The sequence below is a fragment of the Protopterus annectens genome, chromosome 14.part0 (genome assembly GCF_019279795.1).
Source record: "Protopterus annectens isolate FY-2018-M chromosome 14.part0, PAN1.0, whole genome shotgun sequence".
Taxonomy (NCBI): Eukaryota; Metazoa; Chordata; order Ceratodontiformes; family Protopteridae; genus Protopterus; species Protopterus annectens.
Window position 1 is genome coordinate 815,004,591 of NC_056748.1, and position 25,023 is coordinate 815,029,613.

Sequence of the window (25,023 nt, forward strand, 5' to 3'; positions counted from 1 at the left end):
AGATTTTAGAGCTTCATGCTTTTTGTTAAAATGCAAGCTGATGCAAAACGTGAGATATTAAAATGCATTAATTTTTTTCTTCAAACAATGACACTGATGCAAAATGTGTTGCTTGTTTTCTTTGTCAGTGAATAACAATATGCATCTTTTATATTATATTTTGATAATACATACGTACGGTATTTATTTTAACTGATACATGCTTTGCAACAAAGTGCTTTTGGTTGAAAGCATACCTCTCAACCTCCAGTCATAGCATTGCCTTTTGAAAATCATAGCAGAGGGTCAGAAAAAGAACTTTCTTATTGGCATAAGAGAAGTTCTTTAAGTACTAGACCCTATACAATTGGTAGAGGATCTTTGTTTAGGATTAATTACAAATTTAATAAAGTACACCCGTGTAAACAGATCTGACTTTATGAGGAACATCATACATATAGGAGGAGCAAGACTAAATCTGAGGATAAAATCATAGAGCTATGCCTAAACTATGGCAACCAAGAGGTATGGTTGAAAGATCATCATCAATGCAATAGGGTTGCCACCTTTTCAAATGCCCAAAGTGGGATGTTTTGTTACAGATGTCAGAATTTGCAGGGCAAAACATACCCATGGCTAGTACAAAGGACAGAACTTCACTTTTTTTGCGTAAATAAAAGCTAATTCTAATTTATATATTTTACATTTGTTAATCGGGTTAGTCTGACTGAGCTTTTGGCTCATTTTCAGCTGAGTCCCGGGGAGAAAAGCTCCTCAGTGAAAAGAATTTAACAAAAATCAGTTACAGTCAGCAAAAGATTACAATCAGGTTACAATAACACATCAAATGAATAATACCTACAGAATTGCTTTTGGGTCTAGAGAGCATATATACAAAAGTTGGATGGAGATATAAGGAAATAAAGTGGAGATGACCAATAAGGCAGCCAGGTCAAAGTTAGTTTTTTAGGAGCTTGTAGCATTTTAGTTGCTTATTCTGTTTCTTATAACATTTAGATACAGAATAACTGTTTTATGAAACTATTACATAAACTATAGGAAATATGTTTGTCCTAAAATCTCAGGACATTTGCCAATTTTTCGATTTCTTTGCAGGACACAACCATACCGCTCAGCCTCTGGGAGCAAGAAATCTGGACAAAGCAATAAATAAAAGTGGCACAAAGGACCAAAAATAGTGACCATTTTTAAATATTACTCTTACAAACTTAGAAAGTTGATAGAGTAACAGGTTTTGCATTGGCATACATTTTCTGAAGGATATGAAGTCTGAAACTTAAATGTCTGTCATTATTTTCCAACTTCAGTCTTTAATGATTTGTTAATAATTTGCAAGAAAACCACAATGTTATGGAAAATGGACCAAAATATGAGGCAACATTTTGGACTTTCTGCGAAAATCTGTACAGTTGAGAGGTCACCGTCGCCGGAGTCAGACACAACTGCCAAAGAGGGTCTGTCCCTCGCAAGTCGCAAAGTGGGACAGGTGGTAACTCTACAATGCAACCATGCACCTTTTAAACGGCACATTTTCACACAGTCTAAAATATTATGTTTATTGCCATTGCCACAGTATGGGCTTCCCAATGGCCTCCTACGAGGTTGAAATCTACGGCGGCCAGAAGCGAAACTTTTCTGGCGACAACCTTGCTGTACTCCAGTACCGATTCCATCTGCTATTGGCGGTACTTACAGAATGATGGGCGTGACAACACTGGTGAGAATGCAAGCAGGCGTGGCATATGCTGCGAATCATATGAGTGACATAATTCGGTTTCATTCTAAAGAAATTAGTGAATACTAGTTTGATTTTTGAAAGTATATTTTATTATCAGTTTCGCTTAGCGAGCAGTTATCCGTAACAACTGTGTAAGCGTATAGTAATAGCGAAAAGCAGACAATATTTTAGTTCACAAAACTTATTGCAAATCGCTTTTCAAATAAACAACTGTAAGCGTCGAGATCCCGACATTATCAAGTTTTGTAAACTATATTTCCCAGAAGCACTTGCTTCTGCATCGCACATGCTCATCTGTTTTGCATGGTAGTTCGCGGGTACCGTATGGCAATGGAGGTAGATTCTGGGTCGTTGTTGTCCAGTTGCTCTGTCGATGAAGAAGGGGAATTTGATTCAATAGCTCGGCAATCAGCTGATTATGAGCTCGACGGTTCTTTGTCTTCTTTGAAAGATGAGTCTGACGAAGAAGAGGATTATAGAGTAGCTGATGCAGCAACAACAGAGACTTGTAAAAGGTTGAGCGAAACGGGAGACTTTGCAGCTAAGGAATCCGACGGAGAGGACGACGAGGTGGTTTGAAGTTATTTTCACATTTTGATAAAAAAAATAGCTATATGCACGTTCTTAATGTATTTTTGTAGCGAGTAAACTTAAATAGTCATTTCATGAACGGGGTTTACTGTGGTGCGAAGAACGTGTGTGAGTAGCGTGAAAGGTGTAAATGCGAAGTGACGTCATACATAACACGGATTACGTAGTTTGGAGTGTATGATCTGTCGCAGGTTTAAAAAGTATGAGGAGTTTAAAATAGCAGTTCTCTCAGAAGGGTAGTAACATGCTAATTCATTATGTTTCTTTTGCTTAAGATTTTTTTGTTTAATTGTTTAGGGATCGAATTATAGCGTTGATGACTGGTTTAGGTATGATTTTTTTTGAGTACCTGTTCAACTTTTGAAGTTCACCCATTGCGCTTTCAGTGCTGGTTATTGCCCTTTTATAGTTTAATGTAATGGTAATGTATTGTTTCTAAAGTGCTGTGGGTTGGTACTTACAACTTAATGGATATGAAATTTTGCTTGGGGATGTAGGCTGTAGTGGGCAAACCTTTGCTGGTGAATGTATTATCCCGATTCCATTCGAGGGTGTAGCTAGGCATTCCCTTTGTACTCTACAGTGTATAGTTTTTATTTGCATCACTCAGAAACATGTTAGCTTTTGTTGGCCTGCGTTATGTTAACAAATATATGAAGTAATGCCTTTAAGAACAGGTACATAGAGAGAATTGCTAATTTAAAACAGAAACACTAGTTTTAGATAAAAACGCTAAAAATGATGTGTACAGGGGTGGGGGTACACCCTTGATTCCATGGCTTGTTATTTTTATAGATTGTTTATTTTATATCCTTGCATAAGTATAATGTAAGTAGGCTCCAGTGTGCCAGGAACGGTATAATTATATATTTTGCCTACATGGCAGCAAACCTAGAAGCAATCCAGGACCACTTGACATCCCGCTTCAACATTTTGTCTTGTGGCATAATTTAAAGGCACATATCTATTACATCTCTCTTTGCCATGATGCATATTAATGGTACCCAGTTTTGTTAGTGGCATTAGACATAAATATGTGTAGTTGTGATGCTGTTTTAATATTCCTTAAAATTGCAACTTTATTAAAAATGCAGTTAACATTGTAGCAGCTTCTTCTCAACAAGTATGCCAGAGTGTAAAAACATTATTAGTATAGTACAGTTTTAAATGTAAAAATTTTATGTATATTTTAATGTGCAGCTAACACGTATATTTTCAGGTGCAGCTAACATTGGGTAAGAGAGCGTTTCGGGCCGTAGCCTGCTATAGACCCCCAACCATGTCCCAAGACTCAAACTCCACGTTCCTAAGCACCTTGGAGAATATCGGGGTCCAACCTAACATTGTCATACTGGGTAACTTCAACTATTCCTTCATTAACTGGGAAAACTACTTGTGTACAAATTCACTTGTCCAACGTTTCCTGGAATTCATTAATTCCAATGCCCTGGACCAGCTTGTTCTTACCCCTACTAGAGGTAGCAGCATCCTTGACCTGGTCATTACTAACATGGGCGACCATTGCTCTCTACCAATAGTCAACTCCTCCCTGGTTAGATCCAACCACAAACTAATCACCTTAGAAATCCACATCCCTCCCACCCCCTCTGCAAAGGTAACCACCATGAAAAACTTCTCCAAAGCTAACTTTGGCCTCCTAAAAGTAGAGGTGGCTGACTTTACGGCACCTATGCAATTGGAGAATAGCTGCATGACTGCCGAATCATACATTAATGCTCTGTACAAATACGTACACAAATGCATGTATCTCGTCATACCCAATAGGACTAAGACGTTCTCCTCCAAAAAAAGGAAGCCAATCTGGTGGTCCCTGCCATAAACAAATTCTACAACAGAAGGAGGAAACTGATGCGGAATAAGGTGAAGTCCCAAGACTGGAAAAACTCCCTTATCAGCCTCAACAAAAAGTTGAATCCCTCATCAAATCCTCTAAAGCTAGCTATGAAAACAGAATTGCAGCAGATAGTAAAGACAACTACAAGGCCTTCTATATTTATGTAAAGAATCTCCACGGCAATACCCAGATTTGCTCGGGGCTATTGCACAATGGCACCGCCTATACTGAGCCAACAGACATTGCCAGTATACTGGCCTTCAGATTCAGTGGCAACTCCCCCCCCCCCCCCCCAAAGGACCAATCACAATACCGGTAGATTGCCAGGCACCCAGTATTACTGCTGCACAGGTTAAAACCACTGTCCAAGGCCAAGAGTACAGCTTGTGTGGGACCTGACAGTATCCCTGGCTGTCTTCCACATGAGCTACAGAGTGAACTGGCACCTCACCTATGTGCCCTGTTCAGTCACAGCCTCACCTCAAGCTTTGCCCCTACTGAATGGCGCACTGCTACAGTCATCCCTCTCCACAAAGGAGGAACGACTACAGACCCTGGGAACTATCGCCCCATTAGCCTGATAAGTCTGATGTGCAAAGCTGTAGAACGCATCATTATGGACCTAATAAACAAGGATATAGGGAATCTCCAAACTCTGGATCCCACACAGTTTGGGTTTGTGAAGGGTATATCATGCCTGCTCAACCTGGTCGACTTCTTTGAGTCAGTCACCAGAGCTGTGGATGAAGGCAAGGTGGTTCATACAGCCTAGCTTGATCTGGCCAAGGCCTTTGATACCATTACCCACTCAGGAATCCTAGAAAAACTCACTAAGCTAGGCATCAACCCTTAAATCACTAGATGGGTTGCAAACTGGCTCACAGATAGAACCCACAATATGAAAGTAGCTGATTCCAAGTCAGACTGTCGTGCAGTCACGAGTGGAGTCCCACAGGGTTCGGTCCTGGGTCGTCTCCTGTTTGGTATCTACTTCTCTGAAGTCCAGGCCAACATGAAGGGACTCTGGCTGACAAAGTTTTCAGACGATTGCAAGTTGGGTGCCATAATTAACTCCCCAAGTGATGTTGACATTCTACAGAAAGGCCTCCCTGGCACCAATGACTGGTTTCAGAACCATGGCCTTAAGCTTAATGCCAAAAAATGTGTCTTCATCCCCTTTGGGAAAATCCCAGTTCTGATGTATTACCACATTGATGGTGGTCCACCGAACACAGAAGGCGTTAGAAGAGATCTGGGAACACAGGTTGACATCAACCTCTCTTTTGACCACCACATTGCCACTGTGATCAGAAAGTCCTTCTGTGTGAGGCATCTCACTACTAAGGGTTTTGGATCCAGGAAGAAAGAGGTCATTGTCTCCCTCTACTCTTCTCTTATTAGGCCAATCATCAAGTACAGTACCCCATTTGGCATGTACCTCACTAGACATCTGCAACAACTGGCGAGGTCGCAAAAGTACCTCACAAAGAGGATCCTAGGCCTTAAAAACTTGTCCTATATGGACAGACTCAAAAAACTGCAGCTATTCTCTGTCTCATATCGCCCTACTTAGAGACAATCTGCTTGACTTACAAAGCCATGTCTAACCCAGCTCTGTTAGAAGTGCTACATCTAAAGAAATCCCATTCCCTCCGCACTACACACTCCAGAGACCTCAACCTCATTACCACAATCAGCAGAACAAGCTGGAGGGAGAGGTTCATACCCCAGAGGCTGCCCATGCTATGGAGTAGACTTCCCATATATGTCAAGCAGAGTGTCTCACTGGTCCTCTTCAAGAGAAATCTTGATGCGTGTATGGGAAATAGAAAATTCACCCCGAGGATCACTCCAGTGACTCTACTCGACAGAGGCACTGGGAACTGAGGTTGGGTGGCACGATGGCTGGGGTAATCCTATGGGTTAGGCTTGTAAAGGCTCCAGGGCCATTAGCCTAGTACACACCTATGAACCTATGTGTACAGCCTTGTAAAGCTATACACACGATCATTCACACATCCTCCCAGAGAGAGAGTGAGAGAGAGAGAGAACTCATTCTAGAAACTGGTACTGTAGTTGTGAAATGTTTAATGTACGTTTAACATTCAGGTGATATTCATTTTTCAAAAGCCGCTTTTGAGGTAGTTTAGCTGTTCACAGAAGGGATAAGGACAAGTTATTTTAACTATCTTTATTATTAAAGAGATCAGTCACTTGTCCATGCGCACAGTCACATTGAGGGTAAAGCCTGGGCAGGTATACTTCATGGTTAGTAACCTCTGGGGGAAAGTGTGTTAAACAAATTATTAAAACTTTCACATGTTGACCGGTTTTCCTCATTGGACCAGTTTATGCAGCATTTGGAACTATTCCATTCTGGTTTACGACATTTGACAGTCTGAGTGTCTTTATAAGTTGTATTGCTTTTTGAACTTCAACGTTTATCTTGTACAGGTGTTTAAGGTAGAGCCTTTTACTGAATTGGAATATTTTGTATGTTGGCCGGCTAAGGACATCTTCATCATTGCTTCGAACACGTGGATATGTCTTTTTGATATGCATATTTTTCTTGAGACTCTTCAGGAGTTGCTTGGATATCTTTCTGATTGTCTAACCATGTCACCATCATCCTTTTATAGTGTGTATAAGTTTTTGCAGTTACAAAAAAATCGTCTTTCTCCCACTTTCGATTCTCTTAAAGCTATAAGTTCATTGGCTTGCCTGGGTGAAGGACAGGTAAAGTTTGGGTGGAATGTTACAAGTCATAAAATACTAGTAAGAATTCCTTGACTTTAGGTAATTTTGTATTACAGATTCAAAAAGGAGAGTCTTTTTATTACGTTTGGATTCAGGCACAGGTATTTGTCTTGATGATAAGTCTTCCAAGCACTAGTTCTGCAGAGCTTACTGTAGTAGCGCAGTAAACGATGTAAAAGCTTTTATCAGGATCAGACTGAAGAAGTACTTTTGTTTTGCAGTTTGAACTACTGATTTGGAATGTGGACAGTGAAGTCTTGACTTGGTATGTGTGAAGCGATAGTCTTCAGCAAATTGCCGAAATTACTGTCTACTTTTGTATGTGATTAGTTTAATGGGTATGCCTTATCTAATAAGCATAGTCTTAAATCTGGCAGAAGCTGTTGGCTAGTTGTGGTTGGTGCATGTAATATTTCTGTATGCTGGGAGAAATAGTCTATTACAACATAAGAGCACATATAAAAATGCCAAGGACCTTGTGGTAAACGAGCTGGTAGTAATGATCCTGTCCTTTGTGATGGTTTATGATGATGTTGAGCCCTCATAAAGACACCACTTTTTTTTCATAACCGTTAGGCCTTGGTGCCCCTCATGGATTGTATGTCAGCATGTTGTGAAGAAGGGACAAAAATTATTTTGTGGTACAGTAGCAAACCATCGAGTTCAGACAGATGTGCTTTGACACTGTAGAAATTGTACATTAGCTGTTTTGTGTATGTCCAAAGGTTAGGCCATCCATCCCTTAAATTTGTTATTTGTATTTCATTATGTTAGGCAGCTGTAGTTTTTAGCAAATAGCATGCAACAAAGAACCAACTGCCTCTCCACAAACGAAACCACAGCAACCAGTAAAAGTAAAGATTTATTTCTCTAGCGCCTCGGCCACAGTAAGCCTTCAAGGAGTAACATACTGATTGTGAGAGTCAGTATTTATAGCCACAGCTACAATCAATTCTACAAATAATTAAACAATTAATTAAATGTATGGTGTCATTAAGTTTTAATTGCTTAAAGTAACACTATGCATTTAAATTACACACTTCCAACAGCAGTCTGTATTTAAACCCTTTGGTATTAAGGTACCATATTTTAAAATAAAAATAGTTTCCTTTTTTAAAAGTACCTTTTTTGCTCTGTTGTCATCCAAGTCATGCATAGGTATTTGTTCTAAAATCTTGGCTTTTAAATTATCACAGTTATGAGGACAACAACTACATCTCCCACATTGAAGTGTTCCTCGAGCCGAAACTTGATGAAACAGTCTGGATTCAGGTCTAGAGAATCTAGTATGAACAATCATATCTTTGATGTTCCTACCCCTTGTGTAAGAAGATACTAGTTTTTTTACTAGTTAGACCTTCTAATTCACCCAAACTCTTAAGATATTCCCAAAAATAAAGAAAAGCAAAAAATCGCTGCTGTGAAACCAGAGAAACCTCACGTAAAACTGCCAAGAAACACTGTATAAGATATACCAGAGGTTTCACCACGAAGGAAAAATCACCAGTACTGTATTCCAAAAAACAAAGTTCTTTACTTAGTACAGGAACATGAATTTAGCGCTTTCGCGTAGGGAACACTATGCTTCATCAAATTAATAACAGTATTGGAACTACTGCCATTAATACCATTTAGTCCTTTTGTTGTTTTTCCATTGGCGTTGTGGGGCCACTTTCTGCTGTTCAAGTTCAATACTGTTATTAATTTATCTGGTTGTCATGTTAATGAAAATGTTATTTCTGTTTTAAATTATGGTTTGAAGTTTGTCCCCACGGTGATACCGCAACTATACATGTGTAAAATAGAATTATTTAAATTCATTAGAAAGTTACATTTATGGTATTATTTTCAATATCGTTCTACTGCAGATATTGTTAAGAATGCTGGTCATGATTCCACATTTAGTTTGGATGAAGATGGACCAGAATTTGATTCTATTGACTCTAGTGATTCCTTTGTATCTTGTAATAGTGAAATAAATGCGTATTGTGCAATAGATACTTCTGTTATAACAAAAAAAAGCACTTTTATGCCTCCGGTGGTACATGTAGGAATCAAACGATTCCAAGCTATGTTGGACTTTGAAGTTGAGACATTGTTTAAAAAATTTAACTCGCAACACTTTAATTATAATTTATCTAAAAATGAGTGGCTAGCTTTAATGGATCTTTCCAAACAAAAAGAGTTGGTAATTAAACCTGCTGACAAGGGTAATAAAATAATAATTATGCATTATACACAGTATTTAACAATGTGTTTAGATTTGTTGAATGATGCAAAAGTATGTAGAATAACAACTGAAGGTACTGTTGAGCATTCTAAAAAGAATTATATGTCTTTAATTTTAAAGGGTTTAAGGTTAGGCTATTGGTCTGATACTGATGTTTCTAATAAATTAAGTGCAGATACAGGCCCTGCTTATTTTTATTGCCTTCCGAAAATCCATAAAGACAGTGTTAACCCTCCGGGTAGACCAATAGTGTCAGCTAATAAATACTTTTTGCATAAGTTGGGGGTTATTTTGCATACAACATTAGTAAAAGAAGCTAAGAAACTTCCCTCATATATTCAAGACTCATTTGATTTTTTTGAGTAAAATAAAAAAAAGTTATATGGTCAGATAAGATGTATTATATGTTCATAGGTTCATAGGTTCATACTAGGCTATCTGCCCGAGGGCATTTACAAGCCTAGCCCATCGTTTTGTGGCTTACGCCACCCCTTTAGTATGGGGAACTATACCCATTATTTTGCTGTGCCTCTGTCGAGCAGTGACACTGAGGTAATCCCTGGGGTATATCTGCGATCTCCCATCCATTGGTCAAGATTTCTCTTGAACAAGGCCAGCGAGGTGCTCTGCCTCACATGTACCGGGATTTTGTTCCACAGCATAGGGAGTCTTTGGGTGATGAATCTATCCCTCCAGCACGTCCTATTAATAGCCGTGTCAAGGTTTAAGTCTCCGCCCTTGTGGCTCTGATGGATCTAGATTTTTGAGGTGAAGCATATTCATCAAATCTGGGTTTGACATGGCCTTGTATGTTAGGCAAAGGTCACCTCTGAGCAAGCGGTGGCGACTGAATAGAGCTGGAGTTCTTTCAGTCGGGCAGCATAGGACAGATTTTTGAGACCCTTTATCCTTTTGGTGAGGAACTTTGTGGCCTCTCCAGCTGCTGCAAGTGTCGGGTCAGATACATTCCGAATGGGGCATTGTACTCAATCATTGGTCTGATGAGTGATGAGTAAAGGGAGACTATGACTTCCCTTGATCTAGATGAGAATCCCTTCATGATAAGGTGGGCAATGTAGAAGGTCCTCCTAACTACCTTAGCTACATGGGTGTCGAATGATAGACTACTATCAACCTGGGTCCCCAGGTCCCTGATAACTTCTTCTGTGTTCAGTGGATTGCCACCTATTTGGTAGCTAGGGGTAACCTTGTTTTTCCCGAAGGGTATGACTATGCATTTTTTAGCATTTAACTTTAGGTCGTGGCTCTGGCACCAGTTATCCGTTTCTGTGAGACCCTTCTGAAGGATATCTGTGTCAGAAATGTTTTCTACTATGGCGCCCAGTTTGCAGTCATCTGCAAACTTTGTCAGCCATAACCCTCCTGTGTTTGCTTGTACTTCGGAAAAGTAGATGCCAAACAAGAGTGGGCCCAGGACTGAGCCCTGTGGGACACCACTTGTGACAGGCTTTGAGTCTGACATGGCGCCAGCAACTCTGACCCTGTGGGTTCTGTCACTCAGCCAGTTTGCAACCCATCTTGTGATGTATGGGTTAACATTTAAGCTGATGAGTTTTTCAATGATACCCGAGTGGGGTATTGTATCAAGGCCTTAGCCAGATCGAGGTAGGCTGTATGGACTGCCTTTCCCTCATCGATGGCTTTGGTGACTGTTTCAAAAGTCAACCAAGTTTAAAAGGCATGATCTGCCTTTGACAAAGCCAAACTGGGTTGGATCCAAAGTCTGCAAATTCCCTATGTCTTTATTTATGAGGTCCATTATGATCCTCTCCATGGCTTTGCAGACAAGGCTTGTCAAGCTAATGGGCCGGTAATTTCCAGGGTCGGTGGAGGCACCGCCTTTGTGAAGTGGGACCACAGTTGCAGTGCGCCACTCCCTGGCAATGATCCAGAGGTAAGACTTTGATTAAACAGCTGCCCTAGCTGTGGGTTTAATTCCTCATTGAGTTCATGGAGCACACAGCCGGGGACACCATCAGGTCCCATGGATGCTGTGTTTTTTGCCTTGGAGAGAGCAGTTCTCACTTGGGCGCTGGAGATGTTTGGGCGGCTGCAATCGTTTGGTATAGATATCTCTCCTTTTGGGCGGGCGGGGGGGGAGAAGTTTGCACTGAACCTGTCAGCCAGTATGTTGGCAATGTCTGTAGGATCAGTAATCTTCACATCATTTTGAACTAGTTCTGAGCATATCTGGGAGTTTCCTCCTAGGTTTCTAACATAGCTAAAGAAGGCCTTATGATTGTCTTTTGAGTCTTTAGCTATTTTTCTCTCGAAATTTGCTTTGGATGATTTTATGAGAGCTCTTAGTTTTTACTTATAGTGAACAAGGGTGTCTTACCTTTTAAGGATTTTGCTCTATCTTGTAGTAGCTTCCTCCTTTTGTTGTAGAGTTTGTTTATGGCTGGGGTCCACCAGACTGGACGCTTGCCTTTGGTACAAAGAGTCTTTGTTTTGCTTGGGATTGCCTTATCCATGCAGTCCTGCAGGTGCTGGTAGAAGGCATTTGTAAGTGATTCAGCGGCTTGAGTACTGTTTTCCGCCTCGGGGCCTTAAAGGAGACCACACTAGTCTTTAGAAGTGTGAAGTCGGCTTTGAAAAGTTCTTTACTGTGGTCTTTTTATTTCAGGTGGGGTGGGATGAGGACCTCCAGCGAGATTAGTTTGTGATCTGATCTCACCAGTGAGGGGTATACTTCGGTGTTGAACATTGTGCTCCCATGTTCGTGATGATGAGATCAAGTATGTTATCTCCTCTTGTGGGGATGGTGACTAGTTGTTCCATGGCATTTGAGTTTATGAATTCCAGGAACTTTTGGGCTAGGGTGTTTGGGCTTGAGTAGTGTTCCCAGTCTATATTAGGGTAATTGAAGTCACCAAGTATGATGGTGTTTGGTGATACATTTATCCCTCTAGTGTTTTCAGGAAGGCCATGTGAGGTTCCTGAGTTTGTGAGGGTGGCCTGTAACATGCTACAATTTGCAGAGCAGTCTTGCCTATGGTTAATTGCACCTGGATGGTCTCTGATGCATCGTGCGTTGCCACCAGTCTTGAGGTGTGGGTGTCCTTGATGAATATGGATACCCCTCCTTTCTTGGTATTGTCCGGATTTTGGGGCCGGAACGCATGATATGAGGTAAAACCTGATAGCGCTGGGGTGCTCTCAGGAGCCTTGAACCAGGTTTCTGTCACAGCACAGACATCGATGTTCTCCATACTGAGAAGGGCCTCGAGTCGTGCATTTTGAGATTTAGACTTCTGGCATTGAGCAGCATTACCCTTAGTTTTTTCCTTTTTGTGTTCTAGGGTGGTAGGTTTAGAATTTGAGCCTTGCCTAAAAAGGCACTATGGGGTGGCAAGAGCCTTTGCCAATATCCGAATCCCAGGGGTGACAGGTGCAAGCCGTCCCTTGCGGCAGCGTGGCTTGTCCAGCATGTCATCCCAGGCAGACAGATACTGGATCCCCTTTGAATGACACCAGTGTTTAAGCCAATTGTTAAAGCTGATCATCTTATCTCTGTATTGTGGTATCATTCTTGGTGAAGGTAGGATACTGCTCAAGGTCAGGGTCATACCTGCCTGGGCTACATAATCAGAGAGCTCCTCAATGTCTCTTTTCATGTAGTCCAAGGAGGTACGTCTCAGGTCGTTTACACCAGCGTGGACAATGACTGAGTCATATTTGTGCCTGCTGTTGAGAGACCTGAGTGCTTGCGTTATGTGGCGGATTCTAGCGCCCGACAGGCAGCTTACTGTGACCTTCTCCTTACTCAGTCTGGTGAGCGGGACGTCAGTGTGTCTGACTATGGAGTCACCAATGACTAGTGTGTCTGGCATTGTGTTTTGCCTTAAGGGCTGTGACTGATTGACACTCTGACTGTGAGGTCTATGTGTTGCAGGTGTTGTGTTCTGAGGTGGTGGTTGTTTGGGTGTCTGCTTTGGTGGCCTCTGCTGTTTTGGTAGATTTTTGATCAGAGCCTCCGAGTATGTCTTTGTGTGTTTATGTGTATGATTTGAGGTTGTAATGGTACTATGTGAGACTGGGTCTATAGTGTGTGTGGTAACCTTCTCCTCCTGACTGGTCTTGCCAGTCCTATGTTGAGAGAGCTCAGCCTCCAGTTTGGCCGTATAGTTGCATCTCTCGCATGTATTTGTGTTTTGTGGGAGGAGGAGAGGGTTGTCTGTGTACATGTGGCAATTGTAACATTGCCTCAATATTCCCAGGTTCACCAGTTGAGCAGGAGAGGACACTAGCAACTGATCCCTCGACATGCTAGAAGGATAGACAAAAAACTTTAAAACAAGATTCCGGGGGACGTGGGTGACCGAGAAATGGGGGGTTGCCTTTTTGGGGTACTATCTATGACAAGAGTGCCGTATCAAGGTAATAAGTACTGTAGGAGCAAGTGCTAGGTTTAACAGATAGAGAATAGTCTACTTGGAGTCAAGTAGAGATTATCTTTTTAATTATAGGATACGCTGATTTGATCAGTAGTATAGTTCGAGGAAGGTAGTTTTAAGGGAAAATTTGAAGAGTGGACTTTAGGTAGCCCGGATAGTTTAAACCTGCTTAACCAGCGCTGCCCTAGTGTGCAACAGTGGCAGCTCCGCGCTAAATCGCGCTAACGCGCGTTTACCGCGTTTTATACCAGGGGGCTGGAAAAAGCTAGAAACTGGCTCAAAACGACCAATAAACTACTAGTTACTGGCTGAAACCTCACAAAACTGGACAAAAGGCAGCTCAATGCTTCCCACTCCCACTGGTAAGCAAGGTAACCTCCTCTCCCCCAAATAAGGCAAGGAAACAGTACACAGGAACTACAACCAAAGCCCAGGAATCAGCAACTCTGAAACTGGACTAAACTAGTAAAGCAGGAAAAGCAAGAGATATTTTTTTCTTTTTTTTTTTTTCACAAAACAGGCAGAAACAGGTACAGCAAACACTTATAAATGCTATGAATCAGCTACTACAGCTTACACAGAAGAAATTGCTACAATACAGTCAAATAGTAACAAACAAGGATTCCAAGTGCAATATTAAGTTAAATGCAGTAAAACAGCTTCAATGTAACAGAAAGGCAGGCGAAATACAGTCGCTAGGTATTAAGTTGTGGAAAGCAAGACAAATATACTTAGTATCAAGAAAATGTCGCTTATTCAGCTCTCTGCAGCCTGGATTACTCTGCTGGCCCACGTGGAGTCTGTGCTGAGTAGGTACAAGCTGTAAAAGGCGTTTACCGCGTTTTATACCAGGGGGCTGGAAAAAGCTAGAAACTGGCCCAAAACGACCAATAAACTACTAGTTACTGGCTGAAACCTCACAAAACTGGACAAAAGGCAGCTCAATGCTTCCTACTCCCACTGGTAAGCAAGGTAACCTCCTCTCCCCCAAATAAGGCAAGGAAACAGTACACAGGAACTACAACCAAAGCCCAGGAATCAGCAACTCTGAAACTGGACTAAACTAGTAAAGCAGGAAAAACAAGAGATATTTTTTCTTTTTTTCTTTTCTTTTCACAAAACAGGCAGAAACAGGTACAGCAAACACTTATAAATGCTATGAATCAGCTACTACAGCTTACACAGAAGAAATTGCTACAATACAGTCAAATAGTAACAAACAAGGATTCCAAGTGCAATATTAAGTTAAATGCAGTAAAAACAGCTTGAATGTAACAGAAAGGCAGGCGAAATACAGTCGCTAGGTATTAAGTTGTGGAAAGCAACAAAAAATATACTTAGTATCAAGAAAATGTCGCTTATTCAGCTCTCTGCAGCCTGGTATTGTTTAACATTAGACGTTAAGAGCCTCTATACCAACATTAAACATGTATTTGGTATGGAGGCGTTATTACGTCAGATGGGAGATCATCCCTTTAGACATTATGTGTTGGATTTAGTTAAATTTTGTTTGGAAAATAATTATTTTTATTTTGATAATCAGATGTTTCAGCAAATACAAGGCACTGCCATGTGTGCTCCATTTGCACCCATGTATGCTAACATCTTTATGGGCCTAGTGGAACAAGATTTTATTTATACTAATGTCTTTTTTAAAAAAACATGTAAAATTGTAATTTAGATATATAGACAATTTGATTTTTTTTTTTGTGTGAAGGAGGCATACAGTTGGTACATAGTTTTATAAATGACATTCAAGTTAATAGATTTGATATAACTTTTGATGGTTTACAATATGGTCAACAAGTATCTTTTTTGTATGTAAATCTTTGTGGTACTGCTGGAAATATGTTAGTACTAGTATCCACAGAAAATTTGAAGTACCTAATGAGTTTTTAATGGGTACTAGCTGTCATCCTATACATACTATTAAATATTTTCCTTTTGTGGAGTTTTTGAGAATTTCAAGGTTATGTAGTGATGATGAAGTGTTTGTAACAGAAATATCGCATATAAAAAAAGATGTTTGAAAATAGATTATACGACAAAAGCTTAATTGAACAAGACATTAATAGAGTGTTTAATATTAGATATCAGGGAAAAAGCTTATGTCGAAAGCAAAATAATAGAAAATATGTTACACAAGATAAAAATATAGAAAGTTTTTTTTGTAGTCTCTACCTATAATGTTTATAGTGAAAAGATCCGAGACTTAATACTACATTTTTGGGAATATCTTAAGAGTGTTGGTGAATTAGAAGGTCTAACTAGTAAAAAAACTAGTATTTTCTTACACAAGGGGTAGGAACATCAAAGATATGATTGTTCATACTAGATTATCTAGACCTGAATCCAGACTGTTTCGTTAAGTTTCGGCTCGAGGAACACTTCAGTGTGGGAGATGTAGTTGTTGTCCTCATATAGTTAATTTTTTTACACATATTAATAAAATATTTTTTAGATCTAATGGGACATATAATTGTAGAACAGAAAAAGTTGTATATGCTATTAAATGTGGGTGTGAAAAATTCTATATTGGACAGACAAAGAAAATGTTCAAATTGAGACTGCAGGAGCATTTGAGAGATATTAGGACTAATAAAATTGAAAGTCCTTTCGCTCAACATTTTTATCAATATCATGGGGGAAACTGTGATAATTTAAAAGTCACGATTTTAGAACAAATACCTATGCATGACTAGGATGACAACAGAGTAAAAAAAAGGTACTTTTAAAAAAGGAAACTATTTTTATTTTAAAATATGGTACCTTAATACCAAAGGGTTTAAATACAGACTGCTGTTGGAAGTGTATAATTTAAATGCATAGTGTTACTTTAAATGTATGGTGTTATTAAGTTTTAATTGTTTAATTATTTGTAGAATTGATTGTAGCTGGGGCTATAAATACTGACTCTCACAATCTGTATGTTACTCCTTGAAGGCTTACTGTGGCTGAAGCTTTAGTTTTTAGCCTTTTTTGTAGTCAGTGGTTACTTTGCTATAATACTCTTTGCACTTGCTGGTAATGTCTTCTTTGGTGTCACATTTTCTATAAACCCAATACCAGAACAGATAGTCAGTCAGCTAATTTTCTTGTAAGTGGAAACATCTTTGTCTGATAAAGCAATCTTTGGATACTGGTGTTGTTCAATTCCTACATTGTGAACAAATCAGTGAAACTAGTGGTTTGTGGTCAGTCTGGAGTAAGACAATTTTTAGCCCGAATAGATAGCTTGATAACATGCCCAAACACTTACAAGGTACTTTTTTTTTTTTTTTTGTGAATATTTTAATTCTGCATCAGTTAACTTTCTAGAGCTATAGGTAGTTTGTCATAAGACCTGTTGCATCTATTTGGAGTAAAGTAACACCCTTACTAGACCTGCTGGTTTAACACTTGTATCAGCATTTGGATAACTTTGCTGAAAGCTTAGGCTTGAGCATTTCCACATGACCTGAGTACAGCTCTGTTAGTGGATGTACCACTGTGGACAGATGTGGTAAAGACATGCACAAGAAGTTTGCCATGCCTCTAGGGCAGTGGTGCACAACCTTTTTGTGGGAGGGCCACTACATAAATTCTTAATGCATGTGTGGGCCACCTCAAAACATAGTAAGTTGTTATGAGTCTGGCATTTTTACTTAAGACAATAGTCATGAAATTGCCTATTTTTTACATCAACTTTGCATTTAATTTTATTCTGGCTTGCAGCCATGACTTATTACAAACTCTTGCAGAAAGTTACTATTGTTTGCAGACTACATGTTATAAACAACAAAGAATAGTTGCTTCTGCAGCTGAAATTAGAGCGGTGCGCAACTGCAGTCAATTAGGTAAGTAAGCACGTGCTGGAAAGTTTGTGTGACTGGAGTGAGGCTTAGCATTTTTTCACCTTTTTTTTAATTTTTGGCTACTCTCTGGGTGACCAGATGGTGTTGGGTCATGGGCTGGATGTTGTGTACCACTGTTCTAGGGCCTGATGTACCTCAGTTACTGAGGGTGTACATTTTAGCTCTGCTGTGCCTTTGTCCTTGCTTTAATCTGTCTTGTTTCCACAAGCAGTTATGACATGATTAAAATATTGAATTTCAGACTTTCAGAAACTGCATTTTTCTTTTTTCAGCTTCAGATCTGAGTTTGCACTGGTTTTGAGAACTGTCCCTGTGTTCTTGTCATGTCCTTTTATCAAGACCAAACGTCAGTGCTTCATCCATGATAACACCAGGATCATTCATTTTCAACAAAATGCCCATCTCACTGAAACTGTTTTTGGTGCCAAGGTTATACCGAATTGCAGAAGTAAAGGTTGTTAGATTTGGGCTGTGTTGCTGTAGGAGTATTTGCCAAAATGCAGTTGAAGCATCTAATTTGGAAAATATTCTGGCATCAAGCAGTTTAAGTATCCTGTAGGATAGGTAGAATGAACTTTTCTCTCTTGACTGCATTACTTAACTTTCTCATTGTACACCCCTGCTTTGCTATATTTCTGATATTTAACCTGTTCAGCACAGCTTGGTGCTCATTTCCATAGAGCTGAGCGCCACCTGGAGTCTTCACTCACTTGTGTTTCAGGAGAGATATTGTTGCATCTAGTGCAATCCAGCCAGAGTTGATTTTTAATTGCATTTGTTTTGAGTTTTAGTGGACTGCTGATGCACTGAATTATGTGCTGTTTTTTTTTTTTTCTGCAAAAAAAAAAAAATATATATCTGCTTTTACTGTATTTGTGTTTCTTCCTACTTGTATTTTGCTTTTGCGTCATCTTAAACGTACTCAATTGTATTTATTACTGCTTGGTGTAACTCATTCTAAGCCTTTTAGTTTAAGCACTTGGGCTTCAGACCAGTTGTTTTACATTAAGTAGGTTTGTGGCCTGCACTGTGGTGGCAGGACAGGTAGCTTACATCCTTCTAAGTTGGGAACTGCTGATTGAGGGCTCGGTGTCTGTTATTCTAAAAGTGTATTGGTTCTGGTTTAAGCACTTGGGCTTCAGGCCAGTTATTTTACATTAAGAAGGTTCATGCTCTACACTCTTGTGGGAGGAGAGGCTGGACTCTGCCCTTCTGAGCTGGGAATTTCTGGTTAAAGGCTTATAGTGCCTGCATATTTTAACTGTTTCTTACTGAAATTGGTACACCTTGTTTGCTGTAGCATAGACTAGATCCAGGCCTGCTGAATCTGGCTTTGTTTGTATGCTTGTTGTTTGTTTGCTTATTTCCCTGAAACGCTAATTTCACCTAAAACGTGGCTTTTCAGCGCTTCTGTGGATCCGTAGTGATATCTGCATTGCTTACTGTACTTATTTCCTTGTTTCACTTGAAAGAAAGTTACTGTTTGTTGTTTTTGCATTTAAGTTACCTGTAACACATTGCATTTAAGTTACCTGGTACATGCTCACTAAGTCAGCACTAAAAAATTAAAAGCACCACACTCTCACAAACTCCCCTTGAGTACCTTGTTCCCCATTGGCCCTTTTTTTCAATTATAAAGGAATTCCCAGTACTGTTTAGGATGTCCAAAGGTCAGTTGTCAATCTCCTCTCCGGTCCAGCTGGTGAATCTGGGAATCTTGAGGCAATGTTACAACTGCCTCATGTACACAGACAACCCTCTTCTCCTCTCAACAAATTCCAACACATGTGAGAGATGCAACCATAAAGCCAAACTGGAGACTAAGCTCTCTCAACTCAGTACTGGCGTAACCAGTCAGGAGGAGAAGGAAACCACACTCACTACAATTCCAGTCTCACATAGACCTACCACGACAGCAAACCAAACACATAAACGCACAAAAACATACTCGGAGGCTCTAAATAAAAATCTGCCTAAGCAGCAGAGACCTCCAAAGCAGACAACCAAGCAACCGCTACCCCAAAACAAAACACGTGCAACACATAGTTCACAAAGCCAGTTTGCCGAACAGTCACAGCCCTTAAGGCTAAACAACACACCTGATACACTTGTAATAGGTGACTCTATCGTCAGGCACACTGACGTCCTGCTCACCAGGCTGAACAAGGAGAAGGTCACGGTGAGCTGTCTGTCGGGTGCTAGGATCCGCCACATAACACAAGCACTCAGGTCACTCCAAGGCAAGTACAAATATGACTCAGTCATTGTCCATGCTGGTGTGAATGACCTGAGACGTACCTCCCTGGACTACATGAAAAGAGACATAGAGGAGCTCTCTGAGCATGTAGCCCAGACCGGTATGACCCTGACCTTGAGTAGCATCTTACCCTCACCAAGAATGATGCCACAATATGAAGACAAGATGATCAATTTCAACAATTGGCTTAAGTATTGGTGTCATTCAAAGGGGATCCAATGCCTGTCAGCCTGGGATGACATGCTCGACAAGCCACGATGCTTCGCTAGGGACGGCTTGCACCTGTCACCCCTGGGCTTTCGGATATTGGCAAAGGCTCTTGCTACCCCCATAGTGCCTTTTTTAGGCAAGGCTCAAAAGACAAACCCACCTCCATAGGTATCACAAGGGATAAGAAACTAAGAGTAATGCTACTCAACACCAGAAGTCTAAACCTCAAGATGCACGCACTCGAAACCCTCCTTAGCATGGAGAACATCATATCTGTGCAGTAACAGAAACCTGGTTCAAGGCTCCCGAGAGCACCCCAGCACTACCAGGTTATACCAAAACTTGGACCAAACCACAAAAGGAGGGGGAGTATCAATATTCGTCAAAGATACCCACACCTCCAGGTTGGTGGCACAGCACGAAGCATCAGAGACTATCCATGTGCAACTAACCGTGGGAAAAACTGCCTTCCAGTTTATAGCCTGCTACAGACCACCCTCCCAAACCCAGGAACCCCACTCTGCCTTCCTGAGAACACTGGAAATATGAAGGTCTCTCCAAACACCATTATATTGGGCGACTTCAGCTACCCAAACATAGATTGGGAGCATTACTCTAGCTCCAACACCCTAGCCCAAAGGTTCCTAGAATTTATAAACTCAAATGCTATGGAACAACTTGTTACCACTCCCACAAGAGGGGAAAACATACTGGACCTGATCATCACCAACCTGGGGACTCTATGCTCCAGACCAGAAGTGTATCCCTCACTGGTAAGATCAGACCATAAACTAATCTCACTCGATATTCACATCCCGACCCCACCCCCTGCCCAGAAAACCACAGTGAAAAACTTCTCTAAAGCAAATTTCACACTCCTCAAAACCGAGGTGGAATCCTTCAAAGCCCCCGGGCCTGTGGAAAATACGGCCCAGACTGCAGAATCCATTATAAACGCATTCCATGAACACCTTCAGGAATGCATGGATCTTGCAATCCCAAATAAAACCAAGACCCAATCCTCCAAAGGCAGATGTCCTGTGTGGACCCCAGCCATAAACAAACTATACAATAGAAGGAGGAAGCTACTACATGATAGAGCAAAATCCCAAAAAGGGAAGTCTTCTCTAATCAGTATTAGCAAAAAACTACGGGCACTCATAAAATCGTCTTCGAGAGAAATATTGCACAGGACACTAAGGATAATCACAAGGCTTTCTTTAGTTATGTTAGGAACCTGGGTGGGAATTCCCAGATATGCTCAGAATTAGTCCAAAATGACAAAAAATACACCGAACCCACAGACATTGCCAACATCCTAGCTGACAGGTTCAGCGCAAACTCCCCCCCCTCCCCACCAAAAGGGCAAATATCTATCCCAGCAGAGTGCTGCCCCCCTGATATCTCAGATGCTTAGGTAAGAGCCGCCCTCTCCAAAGCAAAAAACACAGCATCAGTGGGACCAGATGGTGTCCCGGGCTGCGTCCTACATGAACTCCAAGAAGAGCTAAACCCAAACATAAAACTACTGTTCAGTCTCAGCCTTACTACAGGATATGTACCCAAAGAATGGCGTACAGCAACAGTGGTCCCTCTCTACAAAGGTGGTGCCTCAACGGATCCTGGAAACTATCGCCCCATAAGCCTGACTAGCTTGGTCTGCAAAGCTATGGAAAGGATCATCATGGACCTCATAAATAAAGATATTGGGGACCTACAGACACTGGATCCTTCCCAGTTCGGCTTTGATAAGGGCAGATCCTGCCTCTTAAACCTGGTCGATTTCTTTGAAACAGTCACCAAGGCCATTGACGAGGGGAAGGTGGTCCACACAGCCTACCTGGACCTCGCAAAAGCCTTCGATACAATACCCCACTCGGGCATTATAGATAAGCTCACCAGCTTAAATATAAACCCCTATGTCACTAGATGGGTTGCAAACTGGCTCAAGGACAGAACCCACATGGTTAGAATTGCTAGAGCCATGTCAGACTCCAAACCAGTTACAAGTGGCGTCCCACAAGGCTCAGTCCTGGGACCTCTCTTGTTTGGTATGTATTTCTCGGAGGTACAGGCCAACACGGAAGGACTGTGGCTGACCACGTTCGCAGATGACTGCAAACTGGGTGCCATAATCGACTCTCCAGCCGACACAAGCATCCTCCAAAAAGGCCTCCTAGAAACAGACAACTGGTGCCAGAGCCATGGCCTCAAGCTAAACGCCAAAAAGTGTATAGTCATCCCCTTTGGCAAAAAGAAAGTGCCCACAATTTACCACATAGGTGGTAATCCATTAAGTACAGAAGAAGTAATTAGGGACCTGGGGACCCAAGTTGATAGCAATCTCTCATTTGACAACCACGTGGCCAAAGTGGTTGGAAGAACATTTTATATAGCCCACCTAATCATGAAGGGATTCACATCTAGATCAGGGGAGGTCATCGTGCCTCTTTACTCATCCCTCATCAGGCCCATAATTGAGTACAATGCCCCTTTTGGGATGTACCTTACCAGATACCTGCAGCAACTGGAAAGACCCCAAAAGTACCTCACCAAGAGGATCAAAAGGCTCAAACAGATGCCGTATGCTGCCCGGTTAAAGAAACTCCAGCTCTACTCAGTGGCATACCGCCTGCTCAGAGGCGATCTGTGCCTGACGTATAAAGCCATGTCCAACCCGAAATTAATGGACATGCTGCACTGCACCTCAGAAAATCCAAATCCCATCGAGCTACGTGCTCGAGAGACTTGAACCTCAGCACTGAAATAAATAGGACATGCTGGAGGGACAGATTCATAACCCAGAGGCTCCCTTCACTCTGGAGTAAAATCCCAGTCCAGGTTAGGCAGAGTCCCTCATTTCCTCTCTTCAAGAGGAATCTTGATGAGTGGATGGGAGATCGTAGGTTTACCCCGGGTATCACTTCTGTGTCACTGTTAGACAGAGGCACAGTATACTAACCTCGAAAAAGGGCATAGCAAAATTAATTTAAAATGGGTGGCGAAAGCCAAACACACTCTGGCTAGGCTTATAAATGCCCTAGGGCAGATAGCCTAGTATGAACCTATGTTAAACTGTTAATGTCTTATTTTGCTTTGCTGTTGGTTTACCTTGTCTTAAATTACTTTGTTAGCTATTTAAATTACCCGGGATAGCATTGCAGTTAGTCCACTTTTTTCTGGGTTTTTACTTTGAAGACTGTGTTTATTCACCTTGTGGCAGTAGGCAGTAGCTTGGGCTATCTGAGATGGGAAATGCACAGGAAGGGCTCTAAGTGTATTTGTTTTATTGTCCAGATAGCTTATTAGTCATTATTGTATGTTTTAGTGCCTGTATAAATCTGACTTGTATGCATGGAGCTATTTATCGCACAGTGATAGTTAGTAGTGCCTTGTACATTAGCAGACACCTAGAAGGTAAAATTTTCCTATAGAGCTACCTCTGAAACTGTACCCATTAAGTCAGTGATTGTAGAGAAACTGCTTTGCAAGTTGAAGAGCATAGAGCAAATAGTTTGCACATTGAGGACCACTCTCTTTTAAATTTAGTGTATATATTACCTGGTCTAATCTCTAGTCCTATATTACCTGGTCTAATCTCTAGTCCCAAAAGTGTCCTTAGTTGCCTTCTTTAACTCCTTGTACACCACACCTGTCTAGCTTACCCAGTAAAGGACTTGACATTATGGATATGTACCTTTCCAATTTCTCCACAGCCGGTTTGGTGGACATGGCTACCTGTAGACAATGTAGCAATTGTCTCATGTTCACTGACAGCCATTTAATCATTAAAAAAACAAATATATTGCGGAAAAGATGTATATGCACAGTGTTATTGGAGGCAAAGCTCTTGGAAACAAGCACACAGAATAAAAATCAGGTTGTCTAAAACATGTACTACCTCCACTACCCATAGCACATGCCTCACACATAGACGAGCATATGCTGAGTCACTTAAATGCAATCTTCCCAAACTTTAAAGACCTCCCAAGCACCCCACCTTCAAAAGTTGTCCTCAGCAAACTAAAAAACATTCAACAAAAGCTACATTTAACACTGCACATACAACCATAGCCAGTGGAACGTCAACTAAAAAGTCCATAAGACAAGCCAAACCACAACCCAGGACTCTAGTCATAGGGGGTTCCACTGTGTGACATACTGATGCTCCACTCATCCAGACTGGATAAAGAGAAAGTAACGGTCAGTTGTTTATGAGGAGCCAAGATTTGTCAAGTTATGCTCACACTCACGTCATTGCACCACATGTACCAGTGTGACTCATAGTCCATTTATGTATAAATGCCTTGAGACGTACTTCCATAGACAGTCTGAGAGTTACCTAAAATATCTTTTCATAGAACGTGTCCTAGGTTGATATGTGCGTAGTGTTGAGCTGCATTCTGCTTTCATCAGGGATGATGCCACAAACCATAGAAAAGGGGATTGACTTTTCTGGTGTTATTCTAAGGGGATAAAATATTTGTCAGCATTGGAGGATATGGTCAACAAACCACATTGCTTTGCCAAGGATGGAATGCACTGATGATCTCTATGTTTTTGAATATTGGCTAAAACATTGTCCTCTTCCATAGAGCCTTTTTAGGCAATGCCACATTCACAAACCTTTCAACATAGCAAAATCAACCCATGAGAAACTGGTGGTTTTACTGCTCAGTGCCAAGAAAAACAAGAAGCTCCACTCCATTGAAGGTCTCTTCACCATGGAGAATGCAGACATCTGTGCAGTTACTGAGATATGGTCTAAAGTCACAGAGAGTATCCTGACAATGCAAGGCTTCATTGACTTCCTCACATTTTAGACCAGCAACCAGACAGGGACTATAGGTGGAAGTGTCTCTATCAACATCAATAACAAACATAGCTGTAGGTTGCTTTAACAGGGTGACATGCTAGAATGTCTTTACATAAAGATTACCATAGACAAAAGTCCCATACCATATCCTAGCAAGCTGTAGGTCACCCTCTGTGTCCTAGGAAACCCATAGTTTATACTTAGACCTACTGCAGACTCTCAGCATTCAACCATACTCATGAGGGAATTTTAATTATCCTTCTGTAGAGTGGGAATCATACATGATCTCACATTTAC

At 41.0% G+C, this 25,023-nt stretch overlaps 1 protein-coding gene across 2 annotated transcripts in view; it reads left to right on the forward strand.

Annotated features, from left to right (window-relative positions):
- Window positions 1–1,767: 1,767 nt before the first annotated feature.
- The window catches only part of PCGF6 (polycomb group ring finger 6), a 362,217-nt gene continuing 338,961 nt past the window's right edge, over window positions 1,768–25,023 (forward strand). Inside the window, exon 1 of one of the 2 annotated variants that reach the window (XM_044056567.1) lies at window positions 1,768–2,308. In XM_044056567.1, coding sequence (XP_043912502.1) covers window positions 2,042–2,308 — 267 coding nt within the window. In that variant the 5' untranslated portion in view covers window positions 1,768–2,041. Of the gene's footprint in view, window positions 2,309–2,556; window positions 2,659–25,023 lie in introns of those variants that run through there. The other variant, XM_044056568.1, reaches the window with a different exon arrangement.